Source organism: Dipodomys merriami, unplaced genomic scaffold, assembly GCF_024711535.1.
Source record: "Dipodomys merriami isolate MVZ:Mamm:240054 unplaced genomic scaffold, mDipMer1.0.p SCAF_4, whole genome shotgun sequence".
Classification (NCBI taxonomy): Eukaryota; Metazoa; Chordata; class Mammalia; order Rodentia; family Heteromyidae; genus Dipodomys; species Dipodomys merriami.
Window position 1 is genome coordinate 82,388,009 of NW_027205603.1, and position 14,946 is coordinate 82,402,954.

Genomic DNA, 14,946 nt, shown 5'->3' on the forward strand with positions numbered 1-14,946 from the left:
GACAAAAAACAACAACAACAAAACAAAACAAAAAAACCCTTATCATGGAAGGGGAATTCCTATTCAAAAACTGGCAAATGAATTTTGCTAGCTTATATTTATTAAAAAAAAAAACAACAAACCAGAAAAACCTTTAACTCAGTTGTAATCTCAATAGATAAAGCAAGATACATTTCAATACTTAGTTTCCATTCAAGGAAAATTCTAATGTGTTTGTCAAAAAATTTACTGACTGGTTTAAGTACTTCATGTTATGACTTATAAATTCTCAATATACAGGGGCTGGGAAGGTGGCTCAGTGGTAGAGCGCTTGCCTTGCATGCCTGAGGCCCTGGGTTCGATTCCTCAGCACCACATAAGCAAAAGGAAAAAACCCGGAAGTGGTGCTGTGGCTCAAGTAGTAGAGCGCTAGGCCTTGAGCTGAAGAGCTGAGGGACAGCGCCCAGGCCCAGAATTCAGGCCCCACGACTGGACCCCCCCCCCAAAAAAAATTCTCAATATACAAAGTAATTTTGTCTAAGTATTCTTTTTGACGCAGTATTTACAATAGTATAACCTGAGGGTTAATGGCCAAAAGAATTCTGTAACAAATTTACTTGAAAACAAACAAACAAACCAGCAGTACTTGCCCAATTATCTGGGAAGTATTTGTCTACGATCTCCCTCATTTTTGCTTGATGGGTGTGAAGAATGGAAGGATCAAAGTAGAGAATGACGTACAACATGGCAGCTTGAGTTGCCAGGGCGGTGCTGCGATGCTCTGGCAGAGGATAAGCAGAGACCTGCAATATAGCATTGGTAACTCTGAATGTCCACATACTTAAATCTAATCATTTGTTCTAGGGCGTAATCATTTCCCAGAGGCCATCACCTGTCAACATACTGACCCTGGTGCAATTTTCAGGTTGTGGCCTTGGTAACTATTGACTTCCTTTTATTCCTAACCCCACTATGTTCTTTTAACTCTTCACGTTGCTACCATTTTATCTATCTTAAAAGAGAAAAAAAAGGAAAGCAAAAAGGAAAAAACAGGTTGGGCATGATCAAACCAGCCTAAGGTACACAGTGACTCTGAGGCCAGCCTATGCTACAAAGTGAGATTTTGTCCTAAAAAATAAAGAAAAAGGGCTGGGAAGGTGGCTCAGTGGTAGAGTGCTTGCCTTGCATGCCTGAGGCCCTGGTTCGATTCCTCAGCACCACATAAGCAAAAAGCCGGAAGTGGTGCTGTGGCTTGAGTGGTAGAGCGCTAACCTTGAACTGAAGAGCTGAGGGACAGTGCCCAGGCTGAGTTCAGGCCCCACGACCGGACCTCCCCCCCCCAAAAAAAGTGCTGACCCTGCATCTCCTACTAGTTGTCCATTTTGTGTCTTCCCTATCACAGACAACCCCCTAGAACTGATAAGCTCAACTTACTGTTCTGATTTATTGTTCTGTTCTACAACTCTGAATTCTCACCTCCTTCATCATCCCAATGGAATCTGCTAGCCCAATTCAATGGCTGTCTTTTGAATTGGAGAAAACAGAAACACAGTGCCTCAGATACCAATAAATGGTTGGAGTTAGAGACCAAATGTTGTAATGAGAGACAGTAAGGAAACAGCATAGAATCTGAATTCATACAGACCCAAACTCCAGTTATGCCTTTGTTACCTCGTTGTATGACCTTGTGAAAATTAATGAAACGTATTTATCTAGTATGGGTATAATGGCATCTATTTTGAGCAGAGAAAACAGAATATGAATCCCAATCACCACCATGATGCTAGCTTAGATTAAATTCTCAATGAATGGCAACAAATGCTATGAAGACCTAGTACCTGAGGTAGCTTCTGATGTTAAAACAAAACAAAAAGGAAGAACAAAAGACTCTTATTTATGCTTCCCATATACACACGAAAGACTGAATAAATAGGTTACCTAAAGTTCTATACAGAGCAAATATATTCTGAATATATGATATATGATGCCCAGTTATCGAAGTCCCAATTCTTTATTCTGTTACAGTAATACACAAAACAACGTCATTTTCCTAACAATGAAATCAAATGGAAACTCTCTTCAGTAGTCTTCTCAGTAAGTGAATGAGGAACGTGAGGTAACTTTAAGATGCTGCAGGTCCTTTAGCCCTGTGTAGGCCTTTACTATCCCCCAGACTGCCCCCTGGCTCCCCTACCTTGGCAATCTTCCTACCTTGCTATATGCTCTCTGGCAGCCTGGGCTTCCCCTTGTACAACACTCAGCTTGTTTTCTTGTAATTCCTTCACTAGGTATCTATTTTCCTAAGCTACAAGCTCAAAATGTTTAGGGTCCATGACCTACCTTCTTTAGTGATAGAGCCCTAGCACTTTACACACGAATGGGTACCCAACACATAATCAATACCAATTTTTTGAATGAATGACTAAAAGAATGCATCTTTCTAATTGTTTGTCTCATTTCCATGACATTGTTTCTCACTATAATTTTCACTCTTTGAGGAAAAGACACAAAGAGGTAACTGAGGAGAAAAGTGAACTCAATCTTTAAACTAATAAGGTCCTAATAGATTTAATTCCTACCTGATTGTAAATATCATCAGATCTCAGTCGACCAATGACCATGCTGATGAAGGTTTCGTTGATAGGTACCCTTTGGAAATAGCTCTCAGGATAGTTGGGTGGTCTCTTGGCTCCTGGTTGGCTAGAATAACCTGTACTTCGTAGAAGCTTACAAATATCATCCATATTTGAATCAGCAGAAGTCCGAGCCGCACTAAGTCATGTTTACATGGGAATAAAGAGACAAAGAAACCTTATATATTAGAAACTCAGAAGTACAGTACAGAAAAGTGAAGAATTCCAACTAGGTTTGACAGTTTGTATCATTAAAGTTCATTATATATTTAAAAACCCATTTAAAAGACAGATATTGGTTCTAGGTAAAGATCCAACATCCAGGGCTGGGAAGGGGGCTCACTGGTAGAGCGCTTGCCTTGCATGCCTGAGACCCTGGGTTCGATTCCTCAGCACCACATAAGCAAAAAGAAAAAAGCCGGAAGTGGTGCTGTGGCTCAAGTGGTAGAGGGCTAGCCTTGAGCTGAAGAGCTGAGGGACAGCCCCCAGGCCCAGAGTTCAGGTGCCACGACTGGACCCCACCCCCCCAAAAAAAGATCCAACATCCATTTCCCCAAATCCTTGGAACTGGATTTGTTTTAGAATTCAGCATTTTCCGTATGTCACAAGGTAATATGATATTGAGATCACATACAATACAATATTCCAGCAGCGGGTGAGTTCTATCCCAAGGTGAATGGACATTCGTGATTGTAGAGGAAAAAAATTAGCTCATCTATTTAGCTGTTCTGAGTAGGTTTGACTCCAAATGAGGTATGTGTGTGTATGCAGATATCTTTTTCAGAGCTCTTTGAATTTCAGGATTATAGATAAATAATGTAAAGCTAAACAAACATTTCACAACTAAAAAAAATCACATTAAATTATACCAATTTAAAGTGTCATATATATTAACTAGTTTTCCTTTGGCAAGCTGCACCTTCTGTAGTGACCTAATAAAAATATTTGTGACTTTCAGGGTGAAAAATTAAACCCTGAGAGAAATGAACTAACCCAAACAATTGTCAACTTGAGATGACCTCATATTTGGTGATGTAAGACTCTCCTTCAGTTCAAGTCTGGCAATTGTCCAGTGTTGGTGGGTGTTTTCCTCCTCATGGGATTTGTATTCAGAAGGACAAAGTTTGATTTTTCAAAGGTGGGCTTTTCTTTTTCCTTCTTTCTTACATTATTTGTTGCTTTTGTTTTTTCCCAGGTATTTCCAGAAACGTAGGCAAGGTCATTCAAGTTTCATTTTTTAAAATACAGATGATACAACAGCTTACAGTTCAATGATATACACTAGTAGATACTTTCTCCACATGATGAAGCTGAAAGCCAACAGGCTAGTGTAAAAGCTTGAGGTTAATTTATAGCTGATAAGACAGCAGTAGCCAGTGCTGCTAAGAACACAATGTCCTCAATTCTTTTCTGTTGAGGATATGCCTCTTTTGCTTTTTACTGGGCCCAAACTTAAAGTTTCATTTTACTCCTCACATTATTATCCTAAAGTCATACAGTAACTCTTTTTCTTTTTTTTGATGGTTTCTTCCCTGAATCTATTTCAGATACTATTTTTTAAAAACAGTTTTTGATTCCTTCACTAAACATAGAAAAAACCTTAAGCTGGGTGCTGAAATTTTAAAAGTTGGCTCTTTTTCAAGACCGTACTTCCTGAATACTCATGATTCTATACAGACACATACAACACGAGATCTTGGATAAGTCCTGTTGCTAGTTTTTGTGTCTATGCATAAATGGGTGAGAATGCACTGTCAATCTGATCCTGACTCAAAAATTTTCAGTCTTTATCACAAAAATGACAAAAGAAAACACATTTCACTTTTTATGTTTGTCATATTTGAAAATGTTTCTTAAAAAATATTTGACTTCCATCACTCATGTAACTGTAACCCTCTGTATAGTATCTCTACAATAAAAAAAATTTAAAAAAAAAAATATTTGACTTCCAAAACTCAGTAAAGAAAATTCAGATTCCTTTTTTAAAAAAACTGAGTTATGGTGGTATAAGAGAACATGTTACATTCCATCAAAAGGAGCGTGGAGGTGCTTCGGACAGGGGAGCAGTGCAGGGGGCAGGGTACCTGTATCGATAGTAAGAGACTAGCATTCTTTCTCTGACTTCCCCTTCAATCTTTTGGTCGATGACCAGCAACATAACTCCATATAAGTACAGTGCTTCACACTAGGAAGAGAAAAGACAATGGCCAAATTCATAGAAGTACAGATTTTTATGAAGTTAACAACACTTAAAAAGATCACTTTGATCCATTTTTCCTAAATGGTTTATATTTAAGGAAAATACCGCTTTTCTATAAAGGGTTCTCAACTTCTGTGCAGTATAGGCTTTGAAAATTTACCTCAAATAATTTTTTTTTGGTGGTCCTGGGGCTTGAACTATGGGCTCAGGCGCTGTACCTGAGCTCTTTAGCTCAAGGCTAGCACTCTACCACTTGAGTCACAGTGCCACTTCTAGTTTTCTGGTGGTTAACTGGAGATAAGAGTCTCACAGACACTCTTCCCTGGACTGGATTCGAACTTGGATCCTTAGATCTCAGCCTCCTAAGTAGCTAGGATTATAGGTGTGAGCCACTGCCAGCCAATTTCCAAATAAATTTTAACTCACAGTGGTTATCTTTCAGCTGGCTTATTTTTGGTATTTTGCTTGGGTTAGGAAAAATGAAATCCCATTATGACTTCATTATACTGCTTTATATTACTTCATTATAAAGCCATTCACATATTTAACAAACATTAAGTGTATCTATGTGTGAAGTTCTAGGCTAGATGTCTAGGATGCAAGATGTAAAGAAGATAGAATTCTTACAGCAAAGAAGCTCATAACATCCACAGTCTTTTATTCATTGGTAATTTCATTCACTGTTTATGACTTTTTTTTTTGTCGGTCGTGGGGCTTGAACTCTGGGCCAGAGCACTGTCCTTCAGCTCTTTAGCTCAAGGCTAGCGTTCTACCACTTGAACTACAGCGCTACTTCTCTAGTGGTTTATTGGAGATAAGAGTTTCATGGATTTTCTTGCCCGGGCTGGCTTTGAACCATGATCCTCACATCTCAGCCTCCTGAGTAGCTAGCATTACAGGAGTGAGCCACCAGGTGCCCGCCCGGCTGTTTACTACTTTCTAACCTCAGATATGTACCTGTAGATTAGAAGATTATTATCACCTTACTTGCTTCTTTTTAACTAGTGTTCTCTATATATTTGTGACTTATGGAGGAAAAAAAATGCTCAGTTTTCTCTTCTTGGATTTCTACCTTATATGCTCACTCTTACTTACTAGGAGTTGTTTTCCATCTTCATTGAGAAGCACAGTTTCTATTGTTTGCTGAATATAAACACCTTCATTGAGATCATCTAGATATCTAGAAATAAAACCCAAGTTATTATGGAAACTACAACATCTTTTAAAAAGCAAAGATTTAAAAATACATAATAAAGGATATTAGGTATTCTGACATTTACTAGTTTGTGGTCTTCTCTTTAATGTTTTTAAGAACTTGAAAACTGAGAAGGTGGCTCAGTGGTAGAGCGCTTGCCTTGCATGCATGAGGCCCTGGGTTTGATTCCTCAGCACCACATAAGCAGAAAAAAACAGCTGGAAGTGGCGCTGTGACTCAAGTGGTAGAGGGCTAGCCTTGAGCTGAAGAGCTGAGGGACAGTGTCCAGGCCCAGAGTTCAGACCCCACAACTGGACCACCCCCCCCAAAAAAAGAACTTAGAATCTTTTTTTTGGGGGGGGGTCCGGTTGTGGGGCCTGAACTCAGGGCCTGGGCGCTGTCCCTCAGCTCTTCAGCTCAAGGCTAGCCCTCTATCACTTGAGCCATAGCGCCAGTTCTGGCTTTTTTCTTTTTGCTTATGTGGTGCTGAGGAATTGAACCCAGGGCCTCATGCATGCAAGGCAAGCGCTCTACCACTGAGTCACCTTCCCAGCCCCAAACTTAGAAGCTTATAAGCCATGATTCATGGTGATGTGGGACACAGGTTGAAAATTAAGGATATTCATGTAATTTATGAATTATAACTATTTTAGAAGTAGCAGCAAAAAATATGGAATTGTTAATAGGTTAATAAATAATAAGCTTTTAAGAACTGTTAATTCATAAAAGAAACTTAATTTACAAAAATTAGTTTCTTTTTCTCTGTTCTCATATATAATATACTAGAATAGTGTTACAAACCATTGGCTCAAAGCTATGTGGCTTAGAATAAGCCAAGTCTATTATGATATTTTACAAGAGCAGAAAGTTATGATGAAATCCCCAAATACTTAAGAAGACTAGTTTTATGCATGGCATAATCAGTAAAGGACATGTTCTATATGAGTTCCTTCTCCCTCTCCAGTACTTACTATCAGAATATGGTGTTACTAAATTAATCAATACCTGTTTAAATCTACGATATACTTGTGCACACTTTGAAATGCTAAGTAAAATCTGGTCACAATTTCTATGTTGTTTTCCCGAAATTCTTCATCTAAATCCTGTAGCTCTGGTTTCGCTTCCAGTTTGCTTTCCCATAACTCTGGACCCTAAGAAGAAAAATATACTTATGTGAAATAAAGGCATACTTGTTGAAAACATTTTCTACAGTCTTTTTTTTTTCTTTTTTTGGTCAGCTATGGGGCTTGAACTCTGGGCTTGGGCACTGTCCCTGAGCTCTTCAGCTCAAGGCAAGTGCTCTACCACTTGAGCCACAGCACCACTTCTGGTTTTCTAGTGGTTTATTGGAGATAAGAGTCTCATGGACTTTCCTGCCCGGGCTGGCTTTGAACCACGATCCTCAGATCTGGGCCTCCTGAGTAGCTAGGATTACAGGCGTGAGCCACTGGCGCCTGGCTTCTACAGTCTTTTATTAATTTAATTTTTTATTGTCATTACAAAGATGATGTACAAAGGGGTTACAAATACCTAAGTCAGTAAAGAGTACATTTCTTTTTGGGCAATGTCACCCCTTCCTTCGCTCTCTCACTACATAGTCGTTTAAAGTGTATTATGTTCTTATATTTAAAGCAGAGCAACAGAAAATCATGAAAATAATAGAAGACTAGGCAGAAAATCCCTTTGCAACTGAGGGGTACTTAAAAGATGAAATACATATGCCCAACATTTTCTCTTTAAAATCTGACTATTTTGTGTTAGGGTTTTCGACATAATGGCTCCATCGTCTCAGTTGAGAGTTGATAGTGTTTGGTTCAAAAGTTCTTATCTTGAACTCTTTCTCCTTAATGACTTGACCTTTGGGGGTATCACGGCTCCTAGAGAAAACAGGTTTTGTTGAAAAGGATAGCAATACAAATGTCACAGGGGAGAGTACCTTAAAATAGCTGAAATCAAATATGATATCTCCATACTTCTGTTGATCAGCTCGGTCTTTCAACCGGAACACAGTAGGAATAAACTCGGACAGCCTCAGCAGCTCAGCTATGATGGCATTGCCACAGGAGACAATCCTCAAGATTGCTTGGCCACAGAGGTTGTTCTCAGCTAGGAAGTCCAACATTGTGAGGGTGACCAATTAGTCCACACGTGGATAGTGGGAATGATGAACTGGCTTCAGAGCTGGGGTCTGTAGATCATTGCATAAAACCAGGTGTGCACACTGACTGGATTCTCCATTAAAGAATCTGTTTTAAAACAAAGAGTATGTAAATGTCTATTTTTAAAGGAAGCATGTGTATATACTTTAAGACACATATAAGATTTTTTTTCCTCTCAAACTCACTATATAAAATTTAAGCTCTGATATGGGGCTGGGCATTTATTCTCCATGTTTTCAGTGTGGAGAGCCTTTGCTAGACTAAATATCTGGACCTCTTTCTGACTTTTATTCAGTTCTACTTATGAGAAAAAATATGATATTGCTCATCTCTGAGTTAGAAGACATAGGGTAGCTATGTTCCCAACATCTCCCTTATCCTTTATGATTCAATACTTTAGCAAGTAACTGCAAACAAGAAACAAGAGCTCAGAGGCATACCCTTGTACATCAACTTTAAGTTATTTACCAAATGGGCTTACAAAGTTAAGGTATAAACATATCCAAGATTTTTTTCAATATTATATAGGTTCTACAAAATTGTACAAAAATTATTTATAGACAGTTAAATTGGTCCAAAAGTCCCATATGATTCAGTACTAAAGTCTGGCTGTTAGCAGAATCAATTATTGCTAATTGCATACTTACAATTACACATGAAACATTGTAATTATTGTTAACAAGCCATTCTTCTGAAAGTTCTTGAGGGCAAAGATTTATCTTCTTTACCTAATCATCACATGCTGAGTGCCTCTTTGCTAGGTTAGAGATAAAGATGTTTAAGCAACTTATTTTATAGTATAGTCATTCTCAAGTCTGGCAGAGTAATAGAATCTCCTAGAACATTAAAAGGCTCCATTTATCAGGTTATAAGCAGATCGAAACCATTTAATTGTTTTTGGAGGAGGTGTTTTTAGCAGGGTGAAGGCAGGGCCTTTGTGCTTGCTTGGCTTGCTTACTTAGCTAGACTCCACCATTTGCACTATGTTTCCAGGCCTGCTTTTTGCTGTATTGTGAAGATGGACTTTTTTTTTTTTTTTTTTTTTGGCCTGGACTGGTTTCAGATCTTAATTCTCCATATCTCAGCCTCCTGAGTAACTAGGATTATAGGTGTGAGCCACTGGCATCTGGTTAAGCATGTGATATATGTGTGTATATATATATATATATATATATATATATATATATATATATATATATATGTATATATATATGTATATATATATTTTTTTTTGGGTCAGTCATGGGACCTGAACTCTGGGCCTGGGCGCCATCCCTCAACTCTTCAGCTCAAGGCTAGCACTCTACCACTGGATCCACTTCTGGCTTTTTTTGTTTATGTGGTGATGAGGAATTGAACCCAGGGCCTCATGCATGCAAGGCAAGCACTCTACCACTTAGCTACCTTCCCAGCCCCTAAGCATGTGATTTTCAAAGAAGCTCTCAAGACGATTCTGATGTAAAGCCCAAATCATTAGAGAATGGAGGATGACTAGTATTGTGAAAAACTGCAGCAAGTGAGCAGGAATACAACACTATTTATCATTGTATGGCAAGTATATAAATAACAACATATAGGTGAACTTTGCCCCGATAGCTCCCTGTAGTACTACTGAGGAGATAAGCCCTGGAGAAAAAAAAAAAGTAGAAAAAGTGATTAAATGTTTGAGAGTTTGGCCAAGATAAACAAATAATGTAGCACACACTCACTTGTCAATACAAGGCCTTTACTAGCAGTATTCTTTTGGAAATGAGTACTCTTCTCACACTGGGTAGTCTGAATTAAAATTGTCACTTCTAAGAACTCAGGATTCCAGAAGGAAACCCAAAGCTATAAAGACATTTAGTATCTAACATTTAAAGGCTTTTCTATGGCAATTTGGAATATGGGGCTGAAAAGTGGAAAGATCTTACAAAGGATCTCACAAGTGGATGACAAGAGAGCTAGCTACTCAACCAAAAAGTGGACGAACATCACAAAGGGGAGGTGATGTACAAAGGGTAATCCACATGGTAAAGTTTAAGAAAAGATACATAAGTCACTAGCAGTGAAGGAACTATGAATTAAAGTAAGTACTCCAAGTCACTAGATACATTAGGTTGCCAATGATTAAAACAATAATATTTGTTCCAGGTGTTCCAGGTAGAACTTGGGAAAGTGCACTATTGGTGAAATATGAACTGTTCATCTTTTTGCAAAGTGAATATTTATACAAAAAACAATACATGCTCTCTTATAACAGTGTCATGCTTAAGATTCTATCCCTTAAAAATACAAGCACCAACCTAAGGCTAGGACCAAGATTTATTTTTCCTTGCAGCCTCACAAACATCTCGAACAAAGTAAATGAGATAAGGCAAACATAACTTAATTAGCATTAGCAAGAATTAATTCGAGATGTATTAAGTGAAGGATTTCTGAGAACTATTTTTTTTGGGGGGTGGGAAAATTAAAACACAGAAACATGAGTGGGATGATCCCATTTTATAAAAAAAAGTACAATTAAGAATCTACACATGGCAATAGAAACAGAGAAGACCATTAAGGAAAGGGTTGATAGAGGGGAAAATATGGACAAAGCAGGAGATAGTATAGTCTAGTAAAAAGGAAAAGAAAACAATTTTGATGAAAGCTAGTAACAATCACCTCCCACTGCTTGAGTTCTACAAACATTATGTACCATGATGAAACAAAATCACATTAACGAGTGAAATTGTTTAGTGTACACATGAAAATCTGAGCAGCTCTGAGCTTCCTATACTGTGTTTTCTAATAAGCATCCTTGGAATCAGAGGTGAATCAACAAAACTGCTTCCTGACCAGTCCCTTTCCTCTCTTCCTAGTGTCTTCCAAGACTGGTATGGAGAGTATGGAGAGTGAGATGCCTATGGGCAACAGATGACAGCAAGAAAGATTCTCAAAAACTAAGGACTTCCTTGGACTAGATGAGTGTATGCTGAAATGACACAACATTGATGAAAGTAAGCTGGGTGCGGTGGCTCACACTTGTAATCCTAGCTACTCAGGAGGCTGAGATCTGAGGATCTCTGCTCAAAGCCAGCAGGGGTAGGAAAGTCCATGAGACTCTTATCTTCAATAAACCACTCAGAAAACCATAAGTGGCTCAGTGGCTCAAGTGGTAGAGCACTAGCCTTGAGCTGAAGAGCTGAGGGACCAATGTTCAGGCTCAGAGTTCAAGCCCCAGGACCTACCAAAAAAATTATGAAAGTGACTTTTCCATAAAACAAAATTTAGGAGCTGGAGTTAAATCACAACATTCACTAATTCAACAAACAATCCTAAATTGCAGCTAACTACAATTTTTTCAGTTCTAAAGACTTAAGTCAAGACCTGCATACCACTTGAGTCCTGTCACCAGACGCTTACTACGAATTTGATAGTACAATACCTGTATTTCATTGTTAACTTTCATAGTATAATCTTTAAAATGGCAACTTCTGCCTAATCTGCCCTCAGCTTGAGATCTTCCTTTGTTTCTCAGGTAGGTAGGATTGCAGGTCACACCCCATTAAAGCAATTTTCATAATATTTAAAATGCCATTCATTTTTTTTCAATGGCTTCTCTCTTAGTTTTTTTTTTCAGATCATTCTCATTTCAATTGTTCACTGTGTCATCATCTTCGTTATTCTTCTCTTTTCTTTTTTATGCTAATTTTAAAAAATTTAAATATATACTTTTATTGTAAAGATATTGTACAGAGGGGTTACATTTACATGAGCAAGGTAATGAGTCCATTTCCCATTGAGCATTGTTACCCTCTCCTTTGTTTTTTCTCTACCATCCCTTTCCTCCCCCCCTTCCCCCTTTCTCTTTCCTAATCTGATGTTAGTTATCATTTTTCAACTTCCAAGAAGCCAGAACCGGTTTTCAGCTTCAGGAAAGCCTGTGACTCTAAGTACATTGATCTTGTTTATCACTGTGAAGTACGGCAGCTAAGTTGTGTGAACAGGCTAATGAGGTTTTACAAACTTTGCATGAAATCAAATAGCACAGGAGATGAAGGGAAAATCTGTCAGCAAATGCAACAACAGCAAATGGCTGTGTGATGTGTGATCTAGAGTTCATGGTGGACATGACTAAGTACTTCTCATTGCTGAACTTCAAGCTTCAGGACCCCAGTTAGCCTCTCAGTTTGCCGTTTTCCAATGTGAAATAATCTGAAACTTAATGCTGTGAAAAATGCAACTTGAAAAGAATAATACATTTCCCTTATGGAAATAAAAAAGCCTTCCAGAACACTTGAATCACTGGTCAAGGCGTGAAACTTAACTGAGGCATTTGACGACAGATTCAAGAATGTGAATGTAAACAAAATTGAGCATCTGAGGTATACTGTTCAGTGAAGAAGCAGCCGATGTGTCTAATAACCTATAACATGAGAGCAATTGCAAAGTGATCATGAGATGAAAGCTAGTTACAACCACCTCCCACTGCTTGAGTTCTACAAACATTATGTACCATGATGGATTTCCCACTTGTAGGAGACATGCACTGATATATGCATGTATGTTTGGACAACATACTGCTACAAGAGCAGTTCTTTTCAAAACTTGCCAACACAAAGAGTTGACTGAACTCCAGTCAAGCAAGTAGGAACATCATTAATACTTACTCATACCATACACCTTACTAAAGCGAAGCAATTCCACCTATCACACTAGAGTGAGTTAATGCTGGACCAAATATGCAGGCTATTTTTAAGTTGATAATTTTGTATGGTCAGTGAATGATGTTATAAATATTTAAACAGCCCTTGGGGGAAAAAGTTCTCTCAACCTTGCTCTAGACTCATTAAGAAAAGACCAAGCTTTGATTAAGAGTGTAGCCACTCCCAGATAGGACATGAGGATAGGACAGACAGTGGGATCCTGGAGAAGCTGAACATATCTCTTCCAAGAAATGAATAGGTAAGACTCAGCATTCACATGTACACATTAAGGAAAACTAAGGCCTGGAGAGACAATGTATAAAGACTTTGTGTACTTTCTCTTATTTTTAATCCCTAGGTCCCTACTAAAAGAAAATTATAGACTAGGTAACTTTAAAACAATATTAGAAGAGTGAAAAAAAACAGATATGTTTGGCAAAAACAAAACAAATGTTAGGGGTCTTTATTACATAGGTTGGTTGTATTAAAAGTTTTATAAACAATGTTAATGTAATTTCTTTTCTTTCTTTTTCTTCATGTGCTCGCCTGTCCTTTTCTCCTTTTGTGTTGGAGTTTGAATCCAGGGCTTTGCGCACACTAGGTAAACACACTCTACCAACAAGCTACATTCCATCCGCATTAGTTATACAGGGTTGTTTTTTTTTTTTTTTTTTTTTGTCTGTCATGGGGCTTGAACTCTGGGCCTGACATTGTCCCTCAGCTCTTCAGCTCAAGGCTAGTACTCTACCACTTGAGCTACAGTGCCACTTCCGATTTTCTGGTGGTTTATTGAGATAAAGAGTTTCACGGACTTTCCTGCCTGGGCTGGCTTTGAACCTCGATCCTCAGATCTCAGCCTCCTGAGTAGCTAGGATTACAGGCGTAAACCACAGTGCCCGGCTACAGATTTTTTTAATGCAAAAGTAAAATATGAATTACATTTAGCCATGAATTCGATAATGTTTTACCTTATAAAGAACATCTGAGCTTTCTATCGCAACTAATGTGAACATTTATTGTTAAGTTTTTGAAAACAAAAGTAAAAATTAACTGAAAAAAGAAATTAGTTACATTATTATATACTATACCTCCTAATCTGTACTGAATATATTTTGTATGCAGAAAACAGAATTTCTGCAACTTGCCCATCAGAATTAAAACTATCCTTAAAGGGCTGGGAAGGTGGCTCAGTGGTAGAGCGCTTGCCTTGCATGCATGAGGCCCTGGGTTCAATTCCTCAGCACCACATAAGCAGAAAAGAAAAGCCGGAAGTGGTGCTGTGGCTCAAGTGGTAGAGTGCTAGCCTTGAGCTGAAGAGCTGAGGGATGGCGCCCAGGCCCAGAGTTCAGGCCCCACAATAGGACCGCCCCCCCCAAAAAAAAAACCAAAAAAAAAACTATCCTTATAGATGACTAATCACATTCAGTATGGTGATACATTCTTGCAATACCAGCTACTCTGGAGGTGGAGGCAGAAGAATCATGAAATAGGTGGCCAGCCTAGGATAAGTTAGTGGGCTCTATCTCAAAAACAGTGAGTTGTGGCTTACATGTGAGGGTGAATCCCTGTGTTTAACCTCGAGGATCATCCCCCTCCAACCAAAAAAAAAAAAAAAAAAAGCTTGATAACCTTTCTACCCACCCAAGAGGTGAATAGGTGTTAACACTTTTACAATGTGTTAAGAGTTCAGCTTTAAAAAAATTACTATAGAATGAGGATCAAATAAGCATCATATAAAAAGCTATATTAGATCATTCTTTCAGAGGGTTTCTGGCATAAGGGATAAAGAAAAGTCATAAAGACCAATTTTTTGAATACATTTTTCTAATGTATTATTACATGAAATTGAGCCAAAAATCTCTTTATTATTACTGTAATTATTATTATTATTTCATATTATTTCATATGTTACAAAGTATGTTTTCAAGAATGAAGCATGGCATCATGACAAGTGGAAAACAACATTTAATTGCCCGGGACAAATTACTGTTGATCTCATTCAGGACAAAAGAAGGTCAGTCTATTTTTATCCTTACACAAAACCTCAGTTTCATAAAGAAGGGAGTAATAGTTTCCACAAATCCATTATCTTCCTCAAAATACAATGGCT

The 14,946-nt window shown here is 38.2% G+C and overlaps 1 protein-coding gene across 2 annotated transcripts in view; it reads right to left on the minus strand.

Moving 5' to 3' along the window:
• Washc5 (WASH complex subunit 5) overlaps window positions 1-14,946 on the minus strand; it is a 42,831-nt gene that overhangs the window by 26,996 nt on the left and 889 nt on the right. Inside the window, exons 2-8 of one of the 2 annotated variants that reach the window (XM_069991386.1) lie at window positions 8,814-8,923; window positions 7,944-8,253; window positions 7,013-7,158; window positions 5,908-5,992; window positions 4,697-4,797; window positions 2,559-2,751; window positions 630-782 (exon numbers count right to left, since the gene is read on the minus strand). In XM_069991386.1, coding sequence (XP_069847487.1) covers window positions 630-782; window positions 2,559-2,751; window positions 4,697-4,797; window positions 5,908-5,992; window positions 7,013-7,158; window positions 7,944-8,129 — 864 coding nt within the window. In that variant the 5' untranslated portion in view covers window positions 8,130-8,253; window positions 8,814-8,923. The remainder of the gene's footprint in view (window positions 1-629; window positions 783-2,558; window positions 2,752-4,696; window positions 4,798-5,907; window positions 5,993-7,012; window positions 7,159-7,943; window positions 8,254-8,813; window positions 8,924-14,946) is intronic. The other variant, XM_069991385.1, reaches the window with a different exon arrangement.